Below are 12,379 nucleotides of genomic sequence, written 5' to 3' on the forward strand. Positions count from 1 at the left end.
AATTTATTTTAGAATGACCTGTCAATACTGATGCAGAAATAACTATTAATCAAAAACTAGTGATAACAAACTGTTTTTTTTGCTCTGTTTATGTTTCCCTGTTTCAGGCTGAGATTAAAGGTGCAATCAGTGATTATTTTAAAGAATTTGTTATGTACATACTGATAATGTTGGTATTGATCCTGAAGGAGATCTAATCAAAAGAAGAAGATAAACTTTATTTCACTCTTTTTACTTTTCCATGGTGTACCTGGTGATCTGTGCCCCTCAGGCTACGACCAACTCTGAAGATTAAAGGTGCAGTCAGTGATATTTTATATTAATGTAATAATAATAATAAAATGTATTATTATCGATACAGAAAAAAATAACCAAAAATATAATAACCTGATTTCACTTTGTTTGCTTTATTTAAGCGAAATACTTCAGCAGGGCTCCAGACTCGGCAGATTAAAGGTGCAGTCAGCAATTTTTTCAAGAATTATTGTTACTAAAAATGAGTATTAATGGATGATGAAAAAACATATTTTTTTATTTAGTGCACATTAGACTGCTTGTCTCTCTGTAGATTAAAGGTGCAGTCAGTGATTCTTTGGAGAGAATATTTCATGTTGATTCTGATACAGAAATTAATATTTCTCAATAATTGATGTTAATGATGTCTGCATTTTGCTCTGTTTATGATTCTGTGGTAAAAATCAGTCCACTTCATTCTCATTCTTTTTGGATTAAAGGTGCAGTCAGTAATCTTAAAAACACTGCATTGCCCTATTTCTTCTTTTTGTCCACTAGGCAGTGATCCAAGAACAGGGGGTCTTTAATGTTTTCCAGGTCAAGGACCCCTTAGGCGATAGAGACATGGGGCAGGGACCCCTGATACAAAATGTGTCAAACAGCCACTGATATTAATAGAAACCAATCATATTACGGCAGTTATTTTATTTAAGATAATTAGAACTATGTTGTCGTTGTACCTGCATCATGTCTGTATATTTTCATTTATTTTCTAATATTTTAAAAAGATTTATGCATCATAGCAGAACATATTTGGCAATTAAAATCACAATTTTTTAAGTTGCACACACTTGTGTTTTTTAATAAAAAGATTTCAGGTGGACAATTAAACATTTACATGAACATCAGCTTTAAGTTTAAAAGAACTTTAATGTAAATGTTTTTAATGAAATATTTTCTCTTTGATGTTTTCCCACATGTTTATTTTTTGTTCAAATTATTTGTGATTCAACATAAATTTTGTGGACTTCCTGCAGAACCGCCGTGGACCCCCAGTTGAAGACCCATGCATTTGTGTGTGTGTGTGTGTGTGTGTGTGTGTGTGTGTGTGTGTGTGTGTGTGTGTGAAGTCAAGTTATGTTTAATTCTATTGCGCTTTTCACAACACACATTGTCTCAAAGCAGCTTTACAGAATGTAACAGTGAAGGTGAACAATGTGTATTTATTCCTGAAGAGCAGCATGGAGACTGTGGTTAAGGAAAAACTCCCTTAGGTGTTAGGAGGAAGAAACCTTGAGAGGAACCAGACTCAAAAGCAGAACCTCATCCTCATTTGGGTGACATCAAGAGTGTGATTATAGTCTTTAAACACTACAGAACACTGGAGAGTGAGAACTAACATGAGCACTGGAGTGTGTGATTATGACTGATGATCTTTCTACAGACTTTTACAGTCATTATGGTTATAAAACTAGGAGCTACTGAGCAACTCATAAAATAGCTCAACATTAAAAGTGTAAAAAAGAGACAGGATAAGATTTTTGCAGACGATGGAGAGAGGTCCCGGCTTGCTGAGGTCGTATCAGGGGTACGAACAGTTCTCAGGAAAAGCTCACAAGCCACCTGCTAAAAACAGCAGCGTGTCCTACATTGTGAAGGTTATTTCTAACCAGGCCTCAGTGTCACATGACCTGCTCACTTCCTGTACTGTCAGAAATTTGACATAATCTCAGTTAATGCTGTAACTCAAGTGTGTTTTTAAATCACATGTAACATGTTTTAACGTGTTTGTTTCATCTAAATATGTAATAATTCCCCCTCCCCTAACTGAATATATATGTCTGTGTATTTATATTATATATATTTTATACTGATGAAGGTGTGGTAAGAAGGTCTGGAGTGCAGTCACATTCATTCATCTTCACTAGATTTTGGAGATCTTTCACTCCAACCCATTTAAAGCAGATCTTCATGGAGCTGGATTTGTGCACAGGGGCATTGACATGCTGGAACAGGTTTTGGGTCTCCAGGTTTAAGTAATGAACAATGTCATTCATCCAAAGACGTCAGATACAATTGTGTGCCTTCCGGTTTGTGGTAAGAGTTTGGAGAAGAACCACATATTGGGGAATATTCAGGTGTCCTAATACTTTTGGTTATTTAGTGTGGAAAGTAGTGTCCTATTTCTCTTGTGTGTGTGTGTGTGTGTGTGTGTGTGTGTGTGTGGAATAAGGGTACTTTTACTCTGTGTGTGTGTGTGTGTGTGTGTGTGTGTGTGTGTGTGTGTGTGGAATAAGGGTACTTTTACTGTGTGTGTGTGTGTGTGTGTGTGTGTGTGTGTGTGGAATAAGGTACTTTTACTGTGTGTGTGTGTGTGTGTGTGCGTGTGTGTGTGTGTGTGAATAAGGGTACTTTTACTGTGTGTTTGTGTGTGTGGAATAAATGTACTCCACAGTGTGTGTGTGTGTGTGTGTGTGTGTGTGTGTGTGTGTGGAATAAGGGTACTTTTACTTTGTGTGTGTGTGTGTGTGTGTGTAATAAATGTACTCCAGTGTGTGTGTGTGTGTGTGTGGAATAAGGTACTTTTACTGTGTGTGTGTGTGTGTGGAATAAGGGTACTGCAGTGTGTGTGTGTGTGGAATAAGGGTACTTTTACTGTGTGTGTGTGTGTGTGTGTGTGTGTGTGTGGAATAAGGGTACTTCGCAGTGTGTGTGTAAATCAGTAAGAGTGCTCTTGGAATGAGGTTAGTAAGTGTTCTCTCAGTGTGTGTGTGTGTGCGTGTGCGTGTGTGTGTGAGAGAAAGAGAGAAATGCACTTTATTATTCTCATGACTGTAGTGTTAGTGATATTAATAAATATCTGGTGTTTTTGTTATTTGTGAGCCAAGAGTGTGAGACTGATTGTAAATCTGGTGTGGGTGGAGCTTAAACTCTGCTGTCAGTCACAGAGACCAATTAGCCAATCAGGAGCCTCTGTAAGGTTACGTATCTAGAAGAGGGCAGACAGCACTTTTCTTCAGGGCTGATTTACACTGAGATACTTCAAACATCTATCAAATTGAAATCAGTAAGAATTACTACTCACACACACACACACACTAAATAATTAAACTGAAAATGAGCAGGAAGTATAAATGTTAGTGGGTCAGGGTTGGGGGTGGTTTTTACTGGAATACACACCAGACACTTTCTCTGTGGTGTATAAATTGTGTGTGTGTGTGTGTGTGTGTGTGTGTATCTATGGTGGGGGCAACTCCCCTGTTCTGTGTTATTTAAACCAGTCTTTCAGCTCACAGCTCATCCTCCTGCTCTCAGTTCTGAAGGTTTCTTGAAGAAGTGGAAACTCACTGAGAGGTAAGAAACTACAAAACCTATTCATTTAGGAATAAAAACAAAAGCCTTGTTTTTACTGGCATGTAACTGTTACATTTACTTTTATTCTATTTCTATTTACTGCACTTATATAATATATGGTTTATATAAAATTATATATATTTATATGGCACGTGCTCTTAGATTTTTGAACATCCCATTCCACATTCTGTTCCTATTTTCTGCTCTAATGAGCTCTACTCTCGTGGGAAGAGTTTTCACTAGATCTTGTGAAGATATGGTGGAAGTTCATTCAGCTCCAATGGTGTTAGTAAAGTCAGGAACTGATGTATGTGAGAAGGTGAGGTAGATGTTCAGTAGAGATTAGAGCTCTATAGCAGGAGATTTTCCGTTCCAACCCATGGAAAGCTGATTTTCATGGATCTGGCTTTGTGCACAGGGGCATTGTCCAGCTGGAACATGTTTGGGTCTCCTAGTTCATGTGAAGAGAAAATGCTCCTGCATCCAAAAACAACTAATAAAATTATGTTTGGTGAAGAACATGTAGAATCACAATCTTGTCAAACATAAAGACTATGGGATTACTACCAAGAGTCTGACACTGGAGACTCCTTCCTTAAGCGTAAAAAAAACCTCCCTGTGAACGAGACGTTGCTTTAGAAACAATAAAGTTGAAGAAGTTTAGAAGAAGCAAACTAAACATGCAGATTTGGAAAAACGTGGAAGACACTAAAGATAGGTAGATACTAAATGATACGATGTACAATTTTCTACATGTTCCAGGAATTGAAAGGATTGTGTTTGTGCTGATGTTGGTGGTGTTATTTTTGCACCTGTCATGTGGATTAACACACTTTACCACAGAAACCATTTTGGACTACATCAACATGCTAATCTTATATCATCAACCAAAACCTCCACTTCTGCAAACTATATTTAGTGCATCTGACTTGTTTATTTATCTCAACTCATCTCTCTTGTTGAGTCTGATGATGTGATGATGATGATGATGATTTATTTTTACACATTATTATGCTCTTTCTCGGATGGACAGGTGTCATGGCCAGTAAAGAGGTAAAGCAGAAGTTGCAGCGGTGTCTGATGAACCGTCGGAGTTTTAAACGAACAGAGACTGAACGGTGACTCGCTTTACAAACGTTTTATCTGTTTTTCTGAGACCCTGTGCTGTACTGTATTATAACCGCTTGGTAGTTGTTCTTTAGGGAGAAAGCACATGTCTCAGCGCTCAACTCCCAGCATGAGAATCCAAACACACCTCCGTCTTCACATCCCAGAGGTAAACAGCTGTGGAGAACAGGTAACACACACACACACACACACACACACACACACAAACACATTAATCATGAAGTATGTGACAAAATGAGTTCAACAATTAAAAAGACATTTGATTTGTTACATACACATTGATCCACAGTGAAGTTCTCTCTTCACATACACAAGCTTGTTAGAAAGCTGCAGTCAGAGCACTGGATCAGTCATGATACAGTGACCCTGGAGCTCAGAGTGTTAAGGGCCTTGCTCAAGGGCCCCAGTGTGTCAGCTTGTTGATACCGGGACTTGAACCACCGACCTTCTGATAAGCAACCCGTAACCCTAACTGTTGAGTTGCTACTTTCACAATTATTGTGACAGAACAACATTATTAATGCAATGAGGTTCTTTTCACAGAATGAGAGAATTTATGATATGAAAAATATGATCATTCATCTGAAAAATATCCTCAATGTGAAGAAATTAAATGATTCATCATTAGGCATCATTAATTTGAAAAAATTAGATAATGCGTGACAATGAAATGATATGTGACAGAATTTGATCATTAATGCAATAAAACAAAATCATTAATAAGAAAGAACAATTAATCAATCAACCAATTAATCAATCAATTAATCATTAATGTGGAAAAAAATGTTGATAATTAATGCATGACAATGAAAGTATAATGTCACAGAACAAGATCATTGTAATGTTTTTTTTTTTTTTCAGCCTCTGATTCAGTTCTGAAGCACAAACTGAGTATGTGATTATCCAACAGGAAACACACACACACATATACACACACACACACACACAGCTGATCGTTAACAGCAGATTTCTGAAATTCTTATAGTTATTTGGAATATTGTTAAACACCTCATAGTGTGTGTGTGTGTGTGTGTGTGTGTGTGTGTGTGTGTGTGTGTGTGTGTGTGTGTTGTCAGATCATAGCAGCGGCAGCAGCTGCACTAAATGTCAGTACTCTCCACCTACAGCGCAGTCTGATCACACGCCACAACTGTGGGACAAAAGTGTACAGCCGTACCATCAGGTTTTATTCTTTTCAGCTTCATACTCAGCCTGCTTTATGTCTCAGCTGTTTGTGTACTTTATTTACACCTTATTTTCTCTCATGTCTCAGATGGACAGGAATGTGAACGTCATCGGCCCGGTAGAGATGTGGATCCAGCATCCTCTCACTCATTCACATGAAAACATGTTACAGCGCTTCATCTTACTGAAACATGTGTACATAGAGGTCAATCCTCAACTGGCAGTTCTCCAGGGAGGTCTGTTAAACACCAAACTGTAGAATTATACAACAGACTGTAGAGTTAAACACGACAGTGTAGAGTTATACACCAGACTGTAGAGTTATACACCACACCGTAGAGTTATACACCTCACTGTAGAGGTATACACCACACTGTAGTTATACACCACACTGTAGAGGTATACACCACACTGTAGATTTATATACCTCACCGTAGAGTTGTACACCAGACTGTAGAGTTATACACCAGACTGTAGAGTTATACACCAGACTGTAGAGGTATACACCTCACTGTAGAGTTATACACCTCACTGTAGAGTTATACACCTCACTGTAGTTATACATCTCAATGTAGAGTTATACACCTCACTGTAGAGTTATACACCTCAATGTAGAGTTATACACCAGACTGTAGAGGTATACACCACACTGTAGTTATACACCTCACTGAAGAGTTATACACCTCACTGTACAGTTATACACCACACTGTAAAGTAATACACCACACTGTAGAGTTATACACCTCACTGTAGTTATACACCACACTGTAGTTATACACCACACTGTAGAGTTATACACCACACTGTAGAGTTATACACCTCACTGTAGTTATACACCTCACTGTACAGTTATACACCACACTGTAAAGTAATACACCACACTGTAGAGTTATACACCTCACTGTACAGTTATACACCACACTGTAAAGTAATACACCACACTGTAGAGTTATACACCTCACTGTAGTTATACACCTCACTGTAGTTATACACCACACTGTAGAGTTATACACCACACTGTAGAATTACACACCTCACTGTAGTTATACACCACACTGTACAGTTATACACCACACTGTAGTTATACACCTCACTGTAAAGTAATACACCACACTGTAGAGTTATACACCTCACTGTAGTTATACCCCACACTGTATTTATACACCACACTGTAGAGTTATACACCACACTGTAGAGTTATACACCTCACTGTAGTTATACACCACACTGTAGAGTTATACACCACACTGTAGAATTACACACCTCACTGTAGTTATACACCACACTGTAGTTATACACCACATTGTAGTTATACACCTTACTGTAGAATTATACACCTCACTGTAGTTATACACCACACTGTAGAGTTATACAATACACTGTAGAGTTATACACCACACTGTAGAGGTATACACCACACTATAGTTGTACACCACACTGTAAAGTTATACACCTCACTGTAGAGTTATACACCACACTGTAGAGTTATACACCCCACTGTAGTTATACACCACACTGTAGAGTTATACACCTCACTGTAGTTATACACCTCACTGTAGAGTTATACACCTCACTGTAGAGGTATACACCACACTGTAGAGTTATACACCTCACTGTAGTTATACACCTCACTGTAGAGTTATACACCACACTGTAGTCATACACCACACTGTAGAGTTATACACCTCACTGTAGAGGTATACACCACACTGTAGAGGTATATACCACACTGTAGAGTCATACACCTCACTGTAGTTATACACCTCACTGTAGAGTTATACACCACACTGTAGTCATACACCACACTGTAGTTATACACCTCACTGTAGAGTTATACACCTCACTGTAGAGGTATACACCACACTGTAGAGTCATACACCACACTGTAGTTATACACCACACTGTAGAGTTATACACTACACTGTAGAGTTATACACCTCACTGTAGAGTTATACACCACACTGTAGAGTTATACACCCCACTGTAGTTATACACCTCACTGTAGAGTTATACACCTCACTGTAGTTATACACCTCACTGTAGAGTTATACACCACACTGTAGAGGTATACACCACACTGTACAGTAATACACCTCACTGTAGTTATACACCTCACTGTAGAGTTATACACCACACTGCAGAGGTATAAACCTTACTGTAGTTATACATCACACTGTAGAGTTATACACCTCACTGTAGTTATACACCTCACTATAGAGTTATACACCTCACTGTAGAGGTATACACCACACTGTAGAGGTATACACCACACTGTAGAGTCATACACCTCACTGTAGTTATACACCACACTGTAGAGTTATACACTACACTGTAGAGTTATACACCTCACTGTAGAGTTATACACCACACTGTAGAGTTATACACCTCACTGTAGTTATACACCTCACTGTAGAGTTATACACCTCACTGGAAAGTTATACACCACACTGTAGTTATACACCACACTGTAGAGTTATACACCACACTGTAGAATTACACACCTCACTGTAGTTATACACCACACTGTAGTTATACACCACATTGTAGTTATACACCTTACTGTAGAATTATACACCTCACTGTAGTTATACACCACACTGTAGAGTTATACAATACACTGTAGAGTTATACACCACACTGTAGAGGTATACACCACACTATAGTTGTACACCACACTGTAAAGTTATACACCTCACTGTAGAGTTATACACCACACTGTAGAGTTATACACCCCACTGTAGTTATACACCACACTGTAGAGTTATACACCTCACTGTAGAGGTATACACCTCACTGTAGAGTTATACACCTCACTGTAGAGTTATACACCTCACTGTAGAGTTATACACCACACTGTAGAGTTATACACCACACTGTAGTTATACACCACACTGTAGAGTTATACACCACACTGTAGAGTTATACACCACACTGTAGAGTTATACACCACACTGTAGAGGTATACACCACACTGTACAGTAATACACCTCACTGTAGTTATACACCTCACTGTAGAGTTATACACCACACTGCAGAGGTATAAACCTTACTGTAGTTATACATCACACTGTAGAGTTATACACCTCACTGTAGTTATACACCTCACTATAGAGTTATACACCTCACTGTAGAGGTATACACCACACTGTAGAGGTATACACCACACTGTAGAGTCATACATCACACTGTAGTTATACACCTCACTGTAGAGTTATACACCACACTGTAGAGGTATACACCACACTGTAGAGGTATACACCTCACTGTAGAGTTATACACCTTACTGGAAAGTTATACACCAGACTGTAGAGTTATACACCACACTGTAGTTATACACCACACTGTAGAGTTATACACCCCACTGTAGTTATACACCACACTGTAGAGTTATACACCACACTGTACAGTTATACACCACACTGTAGAGTAATACATTGCATACGGTGTGTGTGTGTGTGTGCGTGTGTGTGTGTGTGTGTGTGTGTGTGTGTCCTGCAGCGTGTGTCAGTGTGAGGCAGCACAGACCGTTACACAGATGTCATTCTCAGCCTTTAATCCTGAATGAACAGCCGTGTGGATTTTATCAGTGCAGGAGCGTCCAAAGACCAAAGAGACTCTTACACACACATAAGGTAAAAGAAACACACACACACACACACACACACACACACACACACACACACACACACACACATTTTTACGATATTTACCTGTCAGAATTGAAGCCCCGTGTGGTCTTGTGTTGTTGTAGCTGAGATGCTTTTCTGCTCATCATGATTATAATGAGTTGCTGTAGACTTCCTCTCGGCTCAGACCAGTCTGATATTCTCTGGTCTCTCTCATCATGATTTCTCCACCCACAGAACCTGATGTTTCTGGTTTTTCATGCCACTTTGTGAAAACTCTCCATACTCTTGTGTGTGTGGGAAAGTTTCAGAAAACACCAAAAAACTCAACATATCTGAGACGTTTGTGAACATGAACTGAAAGTCTTCTGCATAATCTAACTGATGATGTTACCTTATTGTTTGTCGGCAAGACGATCCCGACTAGAGTGTGCGTAATCCACCAAGAACAGCACCACCTGCAGGCGGAGAAGAGAACGGAGAAGCAGGAAAAAGGAGATGTTCAGTTTATAGTTGGAGAAGATCACAGCATTGATCTCCAGGAGGAACTCTGTGAAGACTCATCACAGCTAAGTCCCAGCGCTAAGGTTCAACAATCACTTTATTACCAACATTCTCCACCTTCACCCAATCTGTAATAATCCCTTCATCCCTCTTCATCCGATTTCTCTCTCTCTTTCTCCTTCTCAGCAGTGGCTCTGCAGACCAAAGCTTGGATTACAAAGCAGATCACACCAACGCCTGACACACACCCACTCCTGTCCTCCTGCCACTGCCACTGCCACTGCCGACTCTGCCCCTGACTTCGCCCTCAGAACAGGTGACAACAGAACACAAGTTTACTACTTGAGAGAAAAAACACACCTATCTATCTATCTATCTATCTATCTATCTATCTATCTATCTATCTATCTATCTGTCTGTCTGTCTGTCTGTCTGTCTGTCTGTCTGTCTGTCTGTCTGTCTGTCTGTCTGTCTGTCTGTCTGTGAATGAGTATAATTATAAAAACAGTAATGAATCAGAACCTGTACTATCAGAGCTGATGTTATAGAGAATTCATCAACATCTCCTGACCAAACACCAGTGGTGGATGAATGGTGAAACCATGTACTTTAAAGTAGATTCACTCAGTAAAATGTGACTCCAGTAAAAGTAAAAATGTCCATTTAAACGTTCACTTGAGTAAAAGTACATACGTTTTTGCCTTCAAATGTACTTAAGTATCCAAAGTAGTGATTTATTATAACTATAATGTTCCTTTTTATCACAAGACTCTTTACTTAATCACCTCAGTTTATGTGTAAAGACTCGAATGTGACTCTCAGCACACTGATCTATTAATAGAATAATATTTATGACTCAAACACTGATTGATTTCTATTACAATGATCATGAACACAAAACCTTTTTAACTACCTTGCAATAAATAATCCCCCGGATGTTGTGGTGAGTTCGAGTCTGGAGTTTCTTCATCATTTGTTCCTCTCTAAATGTTCTGCTTGATGTTGAATTGATGCTGAACTGTATGTTGGTGATCAGTAGATACACCAAGCACCAACTGTGGTTTTAGCTCGAATGGGTGACCCACGCTGTGACAGAAACGTCTCCCCCATTAAAGAGTTTCAGCTTTGAAAAGCTCGTCTCTGCTTCAGCTTCTATCACTGGATGAGTAAAACATGTTCTCAGAGCAGTCCACAAATTTGGAGACATTTTTGAGTTCGGTTTCATGTATAAATATCACCATAAATACATTTATTACACAATTAAATACACATCATTGTGCACCATTTATCTCTCAGAACCACAAAACATAAACTCATTGTGTACTTAGAGCCATAAGATACATACAACATTAATATCCTTATTATATATGACTTATTATATGAGCCTTTAAGCAGCACTGGAGCTTCTTCAGCTAAAAGAAAAAATGTTGCTGTGTGTGTAAAAGCTCAGCAGGAAACAGTGTAACCTGAGTGAGGTACAGATATTATCCTGTTTAATGCATTGATTTTTACTTCCCTATTAACGAAATAAGTGCTAGAGCTTCATACAAACCTTGATTTTTTGTACGTTTAATACTAATTAGTAATAACGTTTAAACTAATAATGTTTATTATGTTAATTACTTATATTAGTTTGTGTGTGTGTGTGTGTGTGTGTGTGTGTGTGTGTGTGTGTGTGTGTGTGGTCAGGGCTCATGTATGATCCACAGATGCTGAAGCAGCAGTGTATCTGTGGCAACAGCAGCTGTCGTACTGAGCATGCTGGGAAGGTTCCGCGAGTCTTTGCCCGGCTGCAGGAGTGTGGAGTCAGTAACCAGTGTAAGGTACAGAACACAGTGGAGTTTCCACTTTTCACTGCTTTTTTTATTCAGTTCAGTTATTAGTTGTGATTGAGTTTTGCCCCATTGCAGCTGCACAGCCTGTGTGATAGGGGGCAGTGTTGTATCATAAACCCGGGTCAGTTGCATCAGTCTGCAGCCTGTAGGGTTCGCTGTGGTGCAGGTGTTGATGTTTTAGTTTAACTTTGATCATAACTGATTTTATACTGTTTGTCAATTACTTTTAAGTCAAAGAGAAGTGAGATGTGGGCAGTAAGTGGTACTTTGTTCTACTCTGGTTCTGCCACTGAGGCAAAATGGGTCTGATCATCCTGATGATGGCGCTGTAGCTCATAGGATTACAATTACACGCTTTACCTGTCAATTCTACAAAACCACTGAGTCTTTCCACTCTCCTGATATCAAATCAGATTAGATCCCTTACTTTCCCACCCATATGTGGTTCTTCTCCAATCTTTAGCATAATCCATAGGTTGGAGTGGAAGATCTCCTGCTATAGAGCACCAGCAC

The 12,379-nt window shown here is 39.0% G+C and overlaps 1 protein-coding gene across 3 annotated transcripts in view; it reads left to right on the plus strand.

Moving 5' to 3' along the window:
* Positions 1 to 437: 437 nt before the first annotated feature.
* hdac7b (histone deacetylase 7b) overlaps positions 438 to 12,379 on the plus strand; it is a 21,520-nt gene continuing 9,578 nt past the window's right edge. Inside the window, exons 1-11 of one of the 3 annotated variants that reach the window (XM_046843487.1) lie at positions 438 to 456; positions 3,516 to 3,588; positions 4,622 to 4,706; positions 4,791 to 4,885; positions 5,578 to 5,607; positions 5,793 to 5,899; positions 5,990 to 6,137; positions 9,400 to 9,533; positions 9,941 to 10,114; positions 10,218 to 10,347; positions 11,721 to 11,854. In XM_046843487.1, coding sequence (XP_046699443.1) covers positions 4,627 to 4,706; positions 4,791 to 4,885; positions 5,578 to 5,607; positions 5,793 to 5,899; positions 5,990 to 6,137; positions 9,400 to 9,533; positions 9,941 to 10,114; positions 10,218 to 10,347; positions 11,721 to 11,854 — 1,032 coding nt within the window. In that variant the 5' untranslated portion in view covers positions 438 to 456; positions 3,516 to 3,588; positions 4,622 to 4,626. Of the gene's footprint in view, positions 457 to 2,889; positions 3,302 to 3,515; positions 3,589 to 4,621; positions 4,707 to 4,790; positions 4,886 to 5,577; positions 5,608 to 5,792; positions 5,900 to 5,989; positions 6,138 to 9,399; positions 9,534 to 9,940; positions 10,115 to 10,217; positions 10,348 to 11,720; positions 11,855 to 12,379 lie in introns of those variants that run through there. The other 2 variants (XM_046843422.1, XM_046843576.1) reach the window with 2 other exon arrangements.

This window comes from Silurus meridionalis, chromosome 1 (genome assembly GCF_014805685.1).
Source record: "Silurus meridionalis isolate SWU-2019-XX chromosome 1, ASM1480568v1, whole genome shotgun sequence".
NCBI lineage: Eukaryota > Metazoa > Chordata > Actinopteri > Siluriformes > Siluridae > Silurus > Silurus meridionalis.